This window comes from Hyperolius riggenbachi, chromosome 12, assembly GCF_040937935.1.
Source record: "Hyperolius riggenbachi isolate aHypRig1 chromosome 12, aHypRig1.pri, whole genome shotgun sequence".
In the NCBI taxonomy this organism is placed as follows: Eukaryota; Metazoa; Chordata; class Amphibia; order Anura; family Hyperoliidae; genus Hyperolius; species Hyperolius riggenbachi.
In genome coordinates, this window is record NC_090657.1 from 135,874,283 (window position 1) to 135,893,178 (window position 18,896).

An 18,896-nucleotide genomic window follows, 5' to 3' on the forward strand; every position below is an offset into this window, starting at 1 on the left:
AGCAGGTCACAAGCAGTCACACTTACCACTTGTCTGGTGTTTTCAGCATGCCTCTATACAGAATAAATTGGATTTTGGTTCATTAAATTGACTGTTTCTATAACTTATTAATTAATAAAAAAATGGCATGTGTTACAGGTAAGTAAGTATGTGTGTAATATTGGGAGCAACAACACCGTGAAGTCCAAAGAACACACAAGACAGGTCCAAGACAGGTCAGGGATCAAGTTATTGAGAAATTTAAAGCAGGCTTAGGCTACAAAAAGATTTCCAAAGCCTTGAACATCCCACGGAGCACTGTTCTAGCGATCATTCAGAAATGGAAGGAGTATGGCACAACTGTAAACCTACCAAGACAAGGCCGTCCACCTAAACTCACAGGCCGATCAAGGAGAGCGCTGATCAGAAATGCAGTCAAGAGGCCCATGGTGACTCTGGATGAGCTGCAGAGATCTACAGCTCAGGTGGGAGACTCTGTCCATAGGACAACTATTAGTCATGCACTGTACAAAGTTGGCCTTTATGGAATAGTGGCAAGAAGAAAGGCATTGTTACCAGAAAGCATAAGAAGTCCCATTTGCAGTTTGCCACAAGCCATGTGGACACAGCAACCATGTGGAAGAAGGTGCTCTGGTCAGATGAGACCAAAAAGGAACTTTATGGCTAAAATGCAAAACGCTATGTGTGGCAGAAAACTAACACTGCACATCACTCTGAACACACCATCCCCACGGTCAAATATGGTGGTGGCAGCATCATGCTCGGGGGGTGCATCTCTTCAACAGGGATAGGAAAGCTGGTCAGAGTTGATGGAAAGATGGATGGAGCCAAATACAGGGCAAACTTGGAAGAAAACCTCTTGGAGACTGCAAAAGACTTGAGACTGGGGTGGAGGTTCACCTTCCAGCAGGACAATGACCCTAAACATAAAGCCAGGGCAACAATGGAATGGTTTAAAACAAAACATATCTATGTGTTAGAATGGCCCAGTCAAAGTCCAGATCTAAATCCAATCGAGAATCTGTGGCAAGATCTGAAAACTGCTGTTCACAAACGCTGCCCATCTAATCTGACTGAGCTGGAGCTGTTTTGCAAAGAAGAATGGGCAAGGATTTCAGTCTCTAGATGTGCAAAGCTGGTAGAGACATACCCTAAAGACTGGCAGCTGTAATTGCAGCAAAAGGTGGTTCTACAAAGTATTGACTCAGGGGGCTGAATAATTATGCACACCCCACTTTGCAGTTATTTATTTGTAAAAAATGTTTGGAATGATGTATGATTTTCGATCCACTTCTCACATGTACACCACTTTGTATTGGTCTTTCACGTGGAATTCCAATAAAATTGATGCAGGTTTGTGGCGGTAATGTGACAAAACGTGGAAAACTTCAAGGGGGCCGAATACTTTTGCAACCCACTGTATATGTATGTATGTGTATGTGTATATATATATATATATATATATATATATATATATATGTATGTATGTATGTATGTATGTATGTATGTGTGTGTGTGTGTGTGTGTGTATATATATATAATAGACATATGCGCACAGTGTGAGAAATTGCTTGCTTATAAGTTGGAAACAACCAATATTTTCCACAATGCAGCAAGGTTCACAGGTGGGAAACTTTTAGGGCCATGGCCCTGACATGACAACAGTGTCAGCCATACAAACGTGCCTTATGATCTTTCTGAGAAAAGGTAAAGATTCCTCGTGGGAAAAGGGGTATTGGCTACGGATTAGGGTGAAGTTCAATTCTGGATTGAAATTCCTCTTTAACCTTCCGATTTGCATAATTGTTTTTTTGGTACACAAAGCTAGCACTTTGTTAGCTGCATGTACAAACCGATCGCTGCTGCTCCTCGCTGATTCGCCGCTACCCGCCGTGCCGCCCACCCCCAGACCCCTTGCGCAGCCTGGCCTATCAGCGCCAGGCAGCGCTGAGGGGTGGATCGGGACTCCCGATGACGTCACGACATCGATGACGATCGTCACCATGGCGACGGGGGAAGCCAAACCGGAAATCCCGTTCTGAACGGGATTTCATTTTTGCGCTGATCGCCGGAGGGGATTGGAGGGGGTGGGGGGATGCCGCTGCACAGCGGCTAACATGTAGATAGCGCTAGGCTAGCTACATGATTAAAAAAAAAATGTAAATGCTGCGCTGCCCCCTGGCGGTTTTAATAGACCGCCAGGGAGGTTAAGTTAACTGTTGCTCTGACTCAGCTACTTATGCTTTCAACACCAATAAAAGAGCTTTCTTGCTATGCATTGCTGCCAGGCATCTTTTATGTTCTGCGAGAGATGAGCCACCACTGAACATCATGTGGTATTTGTGCCCTGAACCCTTCCTATTTTGCATTCTTGACTGCTTATTAGGACCTCACTTGTAGTCATAGCATTCATATTTTTTATGTGGGACATGGTCATTGTGTTTGGTATATGGGGGCATATGACACCCCTATTTCTTCTGTGTTACGAATGGTGATTATCTGTGCTACTTGGAGCAGCACTTGGAGCATATGGAGGCTGACCTGTTTATTCCCTTTCAAATAATGCACTTTGCCTGGCTGTCATCCTGATCCTCTACCTTAAATACTTTTAGCTATAGGGCCTGATCAGATGTCTTTGACAAATCTGACAAGATTAGCTGCATGCTTGATTCAAGTGCGTGATTTAGACCCTACTGACCAGAAAGATCAGCAGGACTTCCATCCAACTAGTATTGTTTAAAAGGAAATACATTTGCTAGCTTCCATAGGTCTCACACCTTTGGGCTTCTTTTAAAGAACATCTGAGGTGAGAAGGATATGGAGGCTGACATATTTATTTCATTTTAAGCAATACCAGTTGCCTGGCCATTCTGCTGATCCTCTGATTCTAATAATACTTTTACCCAAGCATATGCAATTCTGTTGTTTCTGTCATTATTGTCAGATCTGACAAGATCAGCTGCATGCATGTTTCTGGTGTTATCCAGACACTATTGCAGTCAAATACATCAGCATAGCTGCAAGCATGTTTAGAAGGAAATACATATGGCAGCCTCCATATTCTTCTAACTTCAGTTGTCCTTTAAGACTGTAAATAAGAGACTCAGGTCCTGCAAGACTCTATAAAGCAGCTTTTATAAGCTTCTGTATAGATCTGCAATGAACACTCTCTGGGCTTCATTCAGAAAATGGTGCTAATTGTTAGCACGCCAGTGAAAAGCCACTTTGCATGTGCTAACATGCTTCGCACGTGCTAACTAGGGTGCTAAGTAGTTAGCACATGCAAACTACTTAGCACCGCAGTTAGCACATGTAAACTACTTAGGACCGTAGTTAGCACATGCAAAGCACTTAGCATCCTAGTTAGCACGTACAAACTACTTAGCACCCTAGTTAGCACGGTGCTAAGTAGTAGTTTGCATGTGCTAACTACGGTGCTAAGTTTGCATGTGCTAACTACGGTGCTAAGTAGTTTGCATGTGCTAACTACTTAGCACCCTAGTTAGCACGCCCAAAGCCTTTAGGCATGCTAACTGGGTTAGCACCATTTACTGAATCAGGCCCTCTGATAATTTGCCCATTTCAAAAGAGTCACAGACAGTTTTCACTATTTTTTAAAGATCAGTGATATCAATTAATTTTTAAAACTAGTTCTGCTTTAACCCTTTGCTCGCCAAGAGTGAAATTGATCTCAGAAAGATTTTTCCTTTAATGGTCAGCTGCTATTGCAGCTGTTAAAAGATTAAAACAAGCTTATGGTGGTAATGGTCCCTAAAAGCTTGTTCTTAACTTCCGCTTGGTTATTTTTAAGCCTTTCCAATCCCTTGTCGAGCTATGTGTCAGATACATAGGCAGTTTTTCAGTATAGGTCTAATGTTACACAACACTTTTATCACCAAAGCTCCCGCTCCACCACTGCGTCACATAATTTAGATATTACATGGGCACATTTTGGCTGCTGCACTGTTGGCAGATCTAGTCTGGCATAATGTCAACCTATGTGGGTCCAACGCTGATCCCCCTTAATGCCACGCTGCCTCCCATAATATTATTATATTGCAATGTAGAGCTATAACATGGGAGCTTGCGCCTCTTTACCCCCCTCCCCCACACCTGATGATGCCAGGTTGCCTTCCTGTCCTAGTGTAAGGTGGTAGAGACCCAGCAAGATCCCACTCCCCCACTGCAGCAGCATGCTCTCGATCACTCACAGAAAAAAGTACTGGGAGGTACATGGGTGTTCGATAAAATCAGGGACGGATCTATGGGGGGGGGGGGGGTCAAGCAGGTATCTTGCCCCAGGTGCAGTTTATTGAATTCTTAAAAAGGCGGCAAAATGAATGGCAGTTTAGGCACCAAAACCTGACCTTTAGGCGCCAAAACCTGAACTTGCCCCAGGCGCAACTTGGTCTTGATCCGTCCCTGGATAAAATGGATTGACATGGGTAAAGGGTGATCCAGCCATCTGACTGCTCTTATCATCTTTCTTCTCCTCTTTCCTCTGCCAGCTAATTACAAGAGAGCAGGTGGAGATGAGCGAGCATGATACCGCCTGATTTCTCATCCATATGATGTTCATCTTTGTATCAGGAAGTACCTCTCCTCTCCTGAGCAATTCCTGTTTTCCAGCAGTTTGCCAGCTGCAGCTGCCCCACATGTGCTATGCAAATCAGAAGCTTCCTGCAGTGATAAGAGAGACAGCTAATCTCTGATCACTATCATCTAGTGTAGCATAGGGTCTATAACAACCCTTAGTGGCAAAAAGTTGATATAATATAATAAAGTAATAATACTTTCTAATAAAAAATAAACCACGCTTGTCCTCCCTCTGCCTTATACATGTATGCATGTATACATATTATGCGCTCACACGCTTGGTACACTCAGACATACATGAGCTACTTTTTGCATGTGACAAATAATTTGATTTTAGAAAAAAATGTATACAGGGCTCTTTGTTATGCTTTAGCATAAATTGCCTATTTATGGTTCTGCATATTTTCCTTTTCCATATCATAGAAGTACAGTCAATTTTATACACATAAATGTTTAATCTTTATCTATTTTGTATGTAGTGGTAATGTGGAAGATCTTTTTCTGTTTTTGTAAGCACCATAATGAACTTGGTGTATTTTTCATGAAAATAGTATAATAAGAAATATTGATGCAATGCTCATGTGATGTTTTACATTGGCTACAGGTAGTTCCCTATTTACAGACTGGTTCTGTTCCATGTGATTGTAAGTTGAATGTGTTTGTAAGTTGAGTCCTGTGTTAAACATGGTGAAACATGGATAAATGATTTACTTTCGGACAGCTCTGGATTTGGACATATCATATAAACTGCTTTTTTAGGGGAGTTGTTTTCAATAAGCCTTTAAAGTGTTTTAACACTTAAGCTGCAGCTTTTTTTTTCTCAGCTAAAAGCCTGTGCCAGCTATTTCATACTGGTCTTTATGTTAATGTTTAAGGACGTCTAAAGGTGCATCTGCGCCAACACTACTTCCGAAGGCATTTTAGATGTCTGTGACATAACACTGCAAACATTTGAAAACATCATTATGGGGGTCAACATTTTGAAATATGGTGTCAGTGTAAGGCTACTTTCACACTAAGACATTGCGTTAGATGCTACGTTAAGGTCGCATAACGTGCACCTAACGCAACGCATAGTGTGGTAGAAGCTGGACGTCAGATCGAGCCGCGTTAAGTGGCTGTTCATACGTCCTGTGATGCCGTGATGCGTACTCTTGGACGCATGCGGCATCACGTGGTCCCGCCGGCCAATCGCCGCACAGAGAGGCTCTCCAGGAAGTAAACACTGCACGTCACACCGTGCAGTGAATATTAATTAACCATGTGCCTGGCCGAGGAGGAGGAGGGGGAGACCTCCTCCTCAAATACTACTGAGCATGTGCAAACAGTCTAATGCGGCTTAGCCGCGTAGAACGCACAGCATGCTGCACTTTGAAATAACGTGAAGCGTTACAATGTAACGCAACGTGGCCATTGTGAACAGCCCATTGATATTTCATTGCTATGCGGTGGGCTGCGTTACAGGCTGCACTGTAACGTCTTACTGTGACAGCAGCCTTAGCGTTAAACTACTTATAACAGTTTATGCAAAACAATAACATTTAATAACAAAAATATGGAATAAATAAAAGGTATTGTATACTTTGTGATTCAAGATAACTTTGTAAAATGTTGTAACATGAGTTGTTTGTTAGTAGGGGACTATCTGTATAATATACCTAAATTGTATAGGGAGTTCAGGAAGTTTAAAGTTTAGTTGGTACAAAAAAATGTTTTGGTATGTAATGTGTATTTTTAGATGCAGGCAAAGAAAAAAAAAAAGTTAAAATTGGGCTGGGCCACCAGAGGTGAAAACGTGTAAGTGAGCGTTTGGCAGTAAAGGGTTAATTGCCAAGCTATTTATTTTCTTTTTTTCAAATTTACAGCCAGCATATACACATAATTCAGGCATGCAGCGTGGAAAAGGCTGAGTTGCTACCTGCTGATCCACACATGAATCTGTATCACTGAATGAAAGCCCACTTTCTTGCACTTCGGTTAGGTTGTCTTCAGTAAAAAATAGCCTGATCTTCTGTTTTAGCACACACTGATCTTTACACATGCCGTTGTAACAAACTGCAGTGCTGGCCAAAACCTTTCCACTTGCTATGATTTATCTCATAAAGCTTCATGCTGACTCCAAGAGAACATTCTCCAACCATAATGAATTGGTTCCATCACAGCCTGGGAACGGTAGAGGTTTATCCAATTTTCCACAGTTTTGTGAGCCTGCCTGTGTTCTCAGTGAGCCAGGGAGGTGAGTGTGTCTGTGCTTGTGTGTACTGGGAGTCTGGTCGATTCCTCCAGCGTGCCGAGTTAATTAGACTAATGGCTACAGCTTAATGTGGTCAATAGAATAGAAGCAACACAGAGCTCCCAGCATGACTGATAAGTGCTCACGTGTGCAGATTCAGCTGTTCTTGCATGTGAATGGCAGACGAGGGACAAAATGTGAAAAAGGTGAGTTATGAACATTGATTTTCAACCTGTAGGAACATGTCTGAGCTGCACTTAGGGAATGTTGTAACATGCTTGTGCAAATGTTGGAAGATTGTATAACAAGTAAAGGAATGTGCTGTGGATAGGTACAGTATATACACTGAGCCAAGTTATCATCATGTTTATACATAGAAAATGTAAATGATCATTTTTAACTCTGTATATAGTTTATTATCAGCATATTATTTATACTATGTTTGCAAAGGCAGCCTGCTTTAGGGGAACACACTGCTTTTATTCAGTCTGTTATGAATGTACTCTTATGTATGTTTATGGCGTTTGTCTAATACTTTGCAGTAGGCAATTACCCCCATGTTCTGTTGATGTATTGAACTGTGACCACTTTAGGCCCAAAATACTTTTTTTTTCATTTACAATTGTTTATGTGGAACTACAGTCATAATCGCCTCTCTGCTTCAGTAGGTTAGCCATGCTATTATAAGTTATTAGAACAAACTCTATTTTTTAAGTTCATGGAAGGGTTAATATGAATATTTTTATTTTGTCATGTATCAGTGTGCTGGGCTGAGCGTTGAGAGCTCTCCAGCCTGCCAGTAGATTATTCATTCAACTTAAACTGTAGAATGTAAGGCTTGGTATAGACTGCAGAAAGCTTCTGTGTGCAAGGTAGGCTGATTTTTTTTTTCTCAGCTGCAAAGTTTTTCTATTAAACCAGATATTACCTTAATATGCAAGATGGCTGCATCTACACTTGCTGCTGGGACTTGTGGGGAGAATAGTAATTTAGACAGAGATGTTTTTTTTTTTTTTTACATCATTGTAAGGTAGGACAACTATATACAGTAGGTGATAAGAAATTGAGAGAGGTGCACTATATTATGCTGGATTGTACTTACAATTTAGGATAAAATAATTAGATAAGAATAGCCGATCAATAAGTACTTCTGTGTTTATTTATATGAAAACACAAATTTGTACCTACGTCTCGTTATACACTGGAAACTTGTTTGACCAGTGCCAAGTTTCCACAGGGGCATGACCCCCTGTCAAGCCACTTGAACCAATTTGCAGAAAGAGATGGCACCTGATGAAGGACTCCGGCCTGAAACTAGTAATGTACCTTAACTAACTCCAATGCAATAAGATTGTTAATTACCTTTTGTGTGCCGTCTCTTTCTTCGAATTGATTTATTTTTTTATCACCAGTTAAACATTAGTAATTTATACCTTACACATTTTGTAGTTGAAAGGTATAACATTTTTATGTTGTTAGCATATACAATGAGAATGGCATATAGACATTTTATGTTTTAGGCCTTTTTCTGTATGGTACCATATGCCATACTTTCTTCTTCTGTGTCTGTACCTAACTGTTCTGAAAATTAAATAAAAAAGATAATATATAATTGTCAAGTTCAACTTTCTGAGCCCTTTCTGTACTTTGATCCAATTTTACTTGTGTGGCATAAGTATTATTTGCATGCGCATACAGAGTGCTACAAATAATGATACATGCAATAAGCACGTACGGGTTAGTGAAACCATGTTTGCATTCACATTTTTATACTTGCGGACCCTCATGTCCCCAAACACTTGCAGGTTTGACTATTCACTCTCAGAATCATACAGGTAGGTGCTTGCCTATTACAGTGCTGGGCCTACCCAAATCAGGCTGTTTCAGCACTGTGACTGGTAGGCATCTCAGAGAGGCCTATGTGAAATATCGCCAATCAGCCAGTCATTTGGGTTCCTAATGTGAGTAGTAGCCGATTGGCTTCTACATAGAATTTAATGGTGGTAGCTGATCGTAGACGATGGACTAATACTATTGCCAGTTTTGCTGACAATATTGAATTTACTTTGGGGGGGGGGGGGGGTAACGATTGAGCATTAGGTGGGGGGTTAAGGTTAGGTAGCTCCCAAGGAGGTTAAGGTTGGGTACCTCCATGGGGGTTAAGATTCGGTTAAGGTGCCAGGTAAGCTGATACTTCACTGCTATCAGTTTATCTTATTGTTGTGTATCTTATTGCTATTACCTGTATTGTTGTATCTATTGTCTATTACCTGTATTGTTCTGTCACCCCTGTTATCATTGTCTGTAATCCTATTTATTACTGCGTAATATGTTGGCGCTATATAAATCTAATTAATAATAATAATTATCCCAGCGCCCAGCTTATACTGCGATTATACGTACTCTGGCCTACCATTCCCAGCATGGCTGCCCTAAGCACCTTCTATGCCCTCCCAAAAAGAATAAACCATAGTAAGTGTCACTCTGACTACTTTTCACTTGAATTTACACTTTAGGTCCCCTTTAAGGCAAAATGTGGCCTTAGGTAAGGTAGTAGCTTTGACTCTTTCTGTTTGCCACATTAGAAAGGAGATATAAGGATAGGGGTCAGAGAAGGTGTCAGCTGACCTCTAGATACTCACCAGGTGCTAGGCTTTCATCTAGGTAGCTTTTGTGGGTTATTCGAATGTGATTAAAGGATTTTCCTTTTTCTCAATAAAAATGAAGTTTTCCTTTAAATGCATGTGATTTTATCATCGTAATCAACACCCAGCTTGTGGAAACACTTTTTTTGTGAGGTCTCTCCTGTCTGTAGAAAGAAATAAATATTGATATGGTTGGGATGTATTCAATTTGTCCTGATCAGTGGCTCGCAGGCACTCTGACAAGGGTCTGTGTAAAACAGAGGCTGGGATGTAATTTTTATTGTCAACATGATATACAGTAACACTCAAACAGAGCGTTCCGACTGGGGAACAGAGGATAGTCAGGCTGCAGTGTGGAAGCTGTTATAGTGGGGTTATAGCACACAGATACAGTGACTGGAACACCTGTGACAAAGCCTGAATATGTTATTTTCTTGCTAAGCACTGTAGTGAAACCACTGGCAAAAAATAAACACTGTTATTACATTACAGAAAAATCTCGGTTTGAGGTAGGAGGTACCGTAAATAGCTGGACAGCAGGTGCAGTTACTGAGAATGTCACTAACCCACAGATAATGACTGCAAATCTCGTTACCAGCTAGCTCTTGTGTGTCTGCTTCTATTGATGTCACTTTATTGTCATTTACTATTGAATCATGGCATACAGGGCTGAGGTATGTATTCATGAGATATTCTTTTGGCTTTACTGAGCCTCAGATGTAAATGTATAATAGGAACCAAGTATATATAAAAGATGAAAATATAAAGTTTATCAATGGATATACACACACACCACAATATATAAATATATATATATATATATATATATATATATATATATATATATATATATATATATATATATATATATATATATATATATATTATATATGTATTACACATACTGTATGATTTATCCAAACAGCATTGATAGACCAGCCGCTAGAATGGACATCAATAAGGTAGAACTTGAAAGTATTATCTTGTACTGAACATGACCCTGTGTCCCAAACCTGGGAATTAAGATGACAATCTGTATAATGCATAACGTTTTCACAGCTTTAAAGAAAAAAAAACTTAATAGCTAAAAAAACAAAAAACATTGAAGCAAGATATGTAGCCATTATATGCATCCATTTAGAATTGGGCCCTGATTCGCAAACTGATTGGTAGGATTTCCATGCACATGACTACTTTACTGTTACTACCACTAGCATACCGCACGTAAGTAATTAGCAACCTGCATTCCCTATGTAATATGAATGTTGCTAGGGTAATGCACATTTACCACAGCTTAGTGAATCAAGGCCATGGAGTTGTGAATTATAACCAGCTCTTCCTCCCTCACTTACATGCTCCCATTGGTCAGTTATCCCCATATAATCATATAACATTAATACCAAAATTAGTGGGGGTTGCTAATTCATTAGAGTGAGAGGGATAAATCTGCAGCCCAGTTCTTCATGTGTGGGGAGTATTGATGCCTGTTGCCCATAGCAATCAGTCATATTCATTGTTCTATACGCAAATTAATATGTTAAAATTACAGTTGGAAGCAGGACAATGCATACAACATTCTCACATACACTGAGGAAGGCAAATGAAGGGCACTGACCTCCCTGTACTTCCTAATGAACATGAATTAGAAAATCTACGGATCACAAATAAGAAAACAAATTGCAAGCAAGTCCTTATTATTGCCTATTACATCTGTGTATGCATTCAACTCATTAAGTACATTCACTTTTTTTGTTGACATAGGTTTGCATCAAAGTGCATCTTCTGTAATTATTTTCTTTTGCTTGAGCCATCATCTCCTTGGTCTAAAGAGGTTTTAAAACCTTTGTATAGTACCATAATAAATGAAAATCCTTAATCTGGGTTTAAAAAAATCATTGGAAATACTCTCTTCTTCTTCTTAAATGGTTGGTGTGTCGGTGCTGAGTACAGAATGACTGACTCCTAATATTTTTATTTCACAGTGATTTTGACAGGGATATTTCCTGTATTAGGGGAAACCAATTAACGTATCTGTATGTTTTTGGAGTGGCGGAGAGCCATGCAGACACTGAGAGAACATATAAACTCCTTGTAGTGCTGCAAGGTAAGAGTGTTATTCCCTTTGTGCTATTCACTACACCACTTTGTTGATACAGGCATGCCACAGGATTGGTAACAAAAGGCCTAATAGGTGTGTCAGAGTTTGCTGAACACTTAGGTGTGTAGAAAGAGCGCCAATGTCTCCTGCTCGGTGCAGCTGATTTCCCATGCAGGAAGACTGAATATTTTTACTGGGTAGGCCAGTGTAGAGTTCACACTAAAAACATTGATTTATGTTTTGCAATAATTGCAATCTGAGTTACCAAGCAAGTATACACATTCATAGCTGAATGTAAATTGAAGATTAAATATTTTCATAGCATTAAATTACACTGATATGTCCTGGCATTTCTTGGTGGAAGTCACCAAATCTCCCACATAGGTGTTTGACTAAAGCCAATGAGGGAGTCCCCAATTACTTACTAAAATTTGTTTGATGGCACCTACCATGGGGTTATATTCAAAAGTGATGGATACTCTTTATTCTTTCTTCTTCCTAGGAGCCCTCCCCTTCCATAACAGTTCAGACATGTTTTTTCCTATTGCTCTTTGAATGGCCTGATTAAGTTCTTGCAGTTTGTAGACTCTGGCCAGCAGACTTTTTCAAAGGCTCTGCCTTGGTTAAAAAGTCTTGCCTTCTAGAGTTGTTCCTCTGCAAGTGAAGAAACTGACCATAAGGCAGTGTAGAGGTCACATGGGGGATGAAAACTCTCCCTCCTCAATATAGAGTTTCAACCTGTAGGTTTGCAATTTCCAAGTGGCCCCCATAAACCTAGAGCTCTAAATCAGGAGAGGCCAATAATTGGGGACTAACCTCAAAAGTAAAGGCCATGTTTATCTGATGGTTCAGGAATTCTACAAAGGAGACGAAGGTCTCACAAGTCCGGGCCCAAAACACCAGGCGGTTGTCTATGTATCAGGACTAGCTCCTCAGTTGCAGTTGGAATGGATTGCTGGGGCTGTGAATGATGTCCTCCTTCCTGGTGTTCTTTGCTCTACTACTTTGAAAGTATAGAAAATATATATTGGGTAATGCTTTCTCCCAACGACTTGCAACGATCTTTACATCTTCACACAATTTAGGTGAAAATTGCACCTGTGTAGCCTCATGTCAGTGGGTACCATAGAAGAGCCATGTACATATCCAATAAAGATGAGGAGGCATTCCAATGGCATGTAAACGTTTATGTATCAATAGGCAACACATAACTTGTTTTGCAGTCTTTCCTTTCCTCAGGTGTATATATACACCACACTTGAGGAAGGTAAAGACCTGAAAACATGTTGTGTATTGCCTAATAATACATAAATGCAAGTTTAAACCTCATTGGAGTGCCTCCTCATCTTTCTTAGATAATACTCTAAGCAAGGTGGAGTAGTGAAGCACCTGCGGAACAGAGCTGAATTACATCATTCCCCACTATCCACAACGACCTGGAGGGGGGAGTAATAATTAACGTGGTCGGGAACTTGTGCAGGAGCAGGATAAGCCATATACCGGCTGTATCCTGCGTCCAACTCTCCCGCGTCGATTAGATACGCATGCCCTGGGCAATTGGCACTGTCGTCCAGTCCACATACTGACCTGATTGGGACGACAAGAGGTAATTGTGATTGTGCCAAAGCCATGTGAACAGCTTAGCAAGTGAAAAAGGCTGTATGATAGACATTTTCAGACTGCATATATCCCTACCTGCATGCTTTTGTTGGGATTCTGTACTGATTAAAAAAATAATAGAAGTAAATACTTTTCCACATAGGACAGTGACTGTACATACATTCAGCACCGTTAGTTGCCTATACTTCTTTATTATATTGTATTCCCCACTGAAGATTCCATAGAAATCTGAGCTTGATTTGGATGCAGTGGTAGCCTTCACACCACTCGTAAAAATTTAAATTGTTATTTCCAGTTCAAGCACCTTTAATAATGTTTGCCACTATGTATCACTATGCATGACAATGCCCTATGTATATCTAATTGTCACGTAGCATAAGCTTGCATGACAAGTATTATGCTGCCTTCCATCACTTCCTCGCCGCTGGATGGCGAATTCCCACCCCTTCACCTATCCCACCCCTGTCATAAACTCCTTCCACCAATGACGGGCGCTGGAGGCACGGCTTCCGAACTCCATCTAGAAAGACGCGTAGCGCCGTCTCGTTACAGGACACAAGCACGTGAGCAAGCGCCAGTCAGGCGTGAAATGGCTGTAGTGCCATCCAACCACCCCCCAGGTCACCCGAGCTCTGAACGCCCCAGCACTTCCATCACCCCAGGTTTGATTTACCTACATGTGACTGATGTAAATGTGATATTTGTGGCATGAAGATGGAATTAAAGTGGTTTTAGTGACAAGTGCCCAGTCTTTTTTTGATGTGCAGTGTATTTTCAAGTTGTTTTCCGTTTGACCTATACCGGATGCACGTCCTCCAGCATGTGTTTTAGCCACAATATAAAGGTGCTATGTGGGGGGAAGCCTTTTAAAGTCACAGCTGCAGGCGGAGTCTCCAATCTCTAAGAAAATTAAATGAGTGCTGAGTGATTGTGCTTTTCTACAGTGTACTAATTATTCATTTTAGACCTGTGTTAGGATTCTAGCAAGCTACACAAACTGTTGCAGTAAACTGACACTGTGCAGTAAAACTGACTGCACAGGGGTAATGAAGAATGCAAAGAGGTAGCTTATAACCAGGGAGAGAACATGTTAAAAACTGTGGGAACATTTTATGACACCCCATTCAATCAGAGATCATCACACACTGCTGTTAGTTTACTATCGGCACATGCTTACTCTGCTTACTCTGCAGACTGGAAGGGCATGCCAGTATTTTAAATGGAACTAGAATGTATAATGCAAGTGACTGCTGTGCAAGTGATCATATAACATTTCAAATGTCAGCAATAAACTAAGATATGGTAAGTGTATCTAAAATAAAGGTCTTTGTTTTCTTTTTAGGTTTTTAACCTAGAACAGTTCTCTTGGATCAATTCGTGCCAAGGACAACTCTCCTGGATCATTCAGCACCAAGGACAGCTCGCCTGGATCATTCAGCACCAAGGACAGCTCGTCTGGATCATTCAGCACCAAGGACAGCTCACCTGGATCATTCAGCACCAAGGACAGCTTGTCTGGATCATTCAGCACCAAGGACAGTTGTCCAGGATAATTTAGCACTAAAACGGCTCTCCAGGATCATTCAGTATTTTTTCAGCTCATTCAGGACCAAGGACAGCTCACCAGATCATAAAGCACCTAGGAGAGATTTCAATGTGTGCTCAGGACCAAGGACAGGACTGAGAGCTTTGTTCAGTAGTAAGTGGCAAATGTTCAACATTGTCTTCTTCTCTTTCAAGATAAGAGCAAAATTGATTCCACTTCCTGGACAGTGATTAAAAAAGTCCAAGCTGTTAAAATTTAACTGCTTTTCTGTTATCAAACAGTCCTGATTATCCTACAGTGTACATAATCTGATTTTTTTTGTATACTGTTCCACACAGGGCATTTTTTTTTTGCTATTATCTTTTTGACACACGCCTGCCCTTTCTGTACCAAACCAGATACAGCTGATGTTGGTGTCTAACTGCTCTCTTATTTCTGAGGTTACTTTGTAGTTAAAAGGATGTTGGTGTGTACAGTGCAGAAATATTCCCACCACATTCATCAGGTCAGCAGGCAGATCCTTTCCTATAGATTAACCTCAGTATAGTACAAATGTTTCTATACTGTAAAATAATCTGCATCATGCAATCCTGTAATGCTGCTTAGTATTATAGAATGCATTAAAAAAATCCTGCTCGTCAAATATGGATTGGTATGTTCTCATACAACTGATTACACGCTTTTAGCGCATTACAGTCGGCACTCGGAGCATCGTTTTCTTACACAGTCTCACATTATGAGAGATTTCTATATATTATCTCAATGTAACCTTACAGGATGACACTGTAAGCTCATTGCATTAACCTCATATATAATTCAGCTTGTTTGTTTAACATCTTTACATATTCTGTGACAGCTGTGCCTATCATTTTAATGCAGTCTCTACCATTCTTAATTACCTTACAGCTTTATATGTATCAACTCAATGCACAGAAATACAAAGAAGTATTCTCCAGCGCTGCATTGTATAGAAGTACATCACGTAACAGAACATCTTATCTTGTGTTAATATGAGTACATCTTGAAACACAAGTGTATTACATTGTGGAACAGCACTGCTGGCTGCGGATGCTCATTCCGCTACAGATTTCTGCATAAGTTCATTAACTCCAGTGCATACTAGGCAAGGCATACAAGCCCTCTATGTATGAGTACATTGTTAATATCACTCCCGTGCTGCAGGAAATTGAAATATGGTGAGGAATGCCTGAGGACAACACAGTATTTTGTATGGAACGGCGTGTTGGTCCTTCCATAGAAAATGTATCCTTAGAAATTCTGAACTGCACTGCCAGGTAAAGCTCAGTACACCTGTAAGAGCATTAGACATAACACAGGCTACGTTCAACTGCTGCAGGTCACCAACTATTTTTAAAGAGCTGCCCTTGTCTGTTTCAGTATTTGTCACTCCATAGAGGTGCATGCAAACACTGCTTTGGATATCCCAGACTGATTGCACCAGACAGATTTTGATTTTCCAGGACAACGTGCCAGCTGAATGCCTAGGACTGACTGGTATCTGAAGCCTGCCACAATGACTCCTGGTGAACCTATCCCCCCTGCGTGATGTGAGGCCTCAGGAATCCTGTGGACTTGGGATGGCTGCACAAGGCTTTGCCTGGACTGTGGTGCTGATATGCTGCAGCCTGGAGCTCTTGGGAATGGTTTCCATGGAGACGGGACTGTCGTTGGAGGTGTCTGGCCGGGTGAAGCGTGGCTGGGTGTGGAATCAGTTCTTTGTGGTGGAGGAGTATACGGGGACAGAACCACTTTATGTGGGGAAGGTAAGGAAAGAAACTATGCACAGGCAACCTCTCTGAGATGTGACAGAAGTACATTGGGAGGGGGGAGTTGCTTCAAAGGTTACACACACAAACACACTCACACAACAATGCCTGTGGGGAGAGCGTGAACAGGAAACAGCATCTGAGGGACATCTCAGGGGAGAAGTCTGTGCCTAAGGGGAGAGAATAAATGCAGACAATAGCCTCAGGGGAACACGTGAACAAATCAAAAGCACAGAGAAGATAGTCACGAAATGAGGTCTGAGAGAAAACCTGCCATGTGTAATACCTCCGGGTAATCACACTGCTATAAGTAATAGCAGGTTAGCCATGACAGCGAATTCGCAGACTACATTGCATTTCAATTTCATGCATTTCTGTTGGCTCCTCTCATTTTTCATCAAAGCCAGGAAATTTGCTCGGAGATTTTATTACAATCAAGTGTGTCTTTAAATCCTCATTCTTCTCGTTCCTTTCCAATTTAATGTTTTCCTTTCCAGCCATACATTAACGCAAGCTGCAGTATATTTCCTGTTTTATATCTTATTTATTTATTCTCATTGTGTTGTTGGAGAGCACAGCAGGGGTGCAGCATTTAAAGTATCCCATTTTTTTTCATTCATTTTTCTTTAGCTTTATTATAATAATCATTCTTTTTCAAGCTAATCTCTCAGCAGACAGCTATGTAGGCAGCTGAAATTATAGATAAAGGTTGTTTAATACTATCCCAGCCATTCTTGTGGTTCAGATAGCTCAGCCACAAAGCCCAGCTTGCTTAACCCCCTGAGCGGTATGGACGAGCTCAGCTTGTCCATTAGCGCCAGAGGGGATTGTATGGCCCAGGGAGATTTTTTTTAAAACTTTTTGTACATCATGTAGCTAGCACTGGGCTAGCTACATGTGTTCTCCTATTGCCGCCGCTCCCCCCCTTGATCGCCGCGATCAGCGCCGTTATACGTATCCCCCGCCGGAGCCCGCGCTGGCGCAGCCTCTTACATCACCACCAGACGTCGCTATGGCAAGGATCGGGACTGCGCATGACGGCATGACGTTGATGACGTCCTGTCTGATCCTCGCCGTAGCGACGACCAAAGCTGAATGAAGAAGTTACGGCTCTCGCGGGATCCCAAAGCAGTAAATATAGCCGGTGGCGATCGGGGGCGGGTCACAGCACCAGGGCAATCAGGGGACACATGTAGCTAGCCTTGTGCTGGCTACATGATTTAAAACGAGTTTTTTTTTTTAATAGCCTTCCCGCAGACAAAAGTCCGCAACAATTGAACGCCAGGGAGGTTAATGGGCTAAGTGCCCATGCTGTTTCTCCTTTTGCAGATGAGTCTGAGCATGACTCCTCCCCCAGACTGCTGACTGGACAGCATGGAGAAGATGCAGAATGATGTCATCATTCTGCTGACCTTTCCTGTAATCAAGCTTAAATTGATAGCACTGTGCAGTATAATAAAGCCTAATTGTCTGTTTTGAAAGAAATTGCATACAGCAAATATGAAATCAAATTAAGGTGCACATACTAACTAGATTTAAAATTAATTTAATCTCTCTGCAATAAATAAGTGGATTATTATAATTTCTTTATTTTTTACATTTGACTGGATGTCACCTTCATAAAATGCAGATAGAGCGAGGGATTGAATTAATAATTTCCCTTCCTTGTTGTTGTTTTGCATATTTTTAATTTTAAAAAATGTACATGTTAAATAAGTGTGCAAAATGCTTAGTTTTTCAGGTGATTAACTTACTCCTCATAGCCTGCAGCCTCCTTACCTCTCCATTCCTCCCCTACCCCCGGCAGTCAAACCCAGGCACTATACAGTCTACTCGTGTTAGCAGTTAAGTGGTCCACACAACGGAGGAGTAGTGGGGGAGGCAGTTACTAGGGAGATGTGTTTGTGATTCCCCTTCTCTAATCACATGAATTTGATGCTGCAGAAACCATGTTACTCTTGTGCTGGTGGCTCTATGCTACTAATGGGAAAGTGTGTGTGTGTGTGTGTGTGTGTGGGGGGGGGGGGTCAATAGAGGAGAAATTGTATGTTTACAAGGTGAGATGAGGGTATTGGGCCCTCTAATCCATGCCTGCAGAGGATTTGTATATTGCAAACACTTTTGGGCCACATACTACCTTTATGGTGCCAGTAGACTCTTAGCAATGCAATTACGTAAACTTAAGCCCACCCACCAGAACTCCTTAAAAATATAGAATACAGAAATGTACCTCATGGTCACCCCATTTCTTCTCAACCACGAAGGGCCACTGCCTGCCTGACCACAACAACTGTGCAGAAGAGTGGAGCTGAAATTGGCGGGTGAACTGTTGTAGATTACTGTACAAAAGGTACATATGACCTTTTCAAAA

At 41.2% G+C, this 18,896-nt stretch overlaps 1 protein-coding gene across 5 annotated transcripts in view; it reads left to right on the forward strand.

The window, feature by feature from the left end:
• The window catches only part of CDH22 (cadherin 22), an 804,629-nt gene that overhangs the window by 470,556 nt on the left and 315,177 nt on the right, over positions 1 to 18,896 (forward strand). For all 5 annotated transcript variants that reach the window (XR_011025318.1, XR_011025319.1, XM_068263548.1 and 2 more), the window contains one exon: positions 14,535 to 16,522. Coding sequence is in view for 3 of the 5 variants with exons in the window: in XM_068263548.1 (XP_068119649.1) it covers positions 16,337 to 16,522 (186 nt within the window). In the remaining 2 variants the exon portion in view is untranslated. The remainder of the gene's footprint in view (positions 1 to 14,534; positions 16,523 to 18,896) is intronic.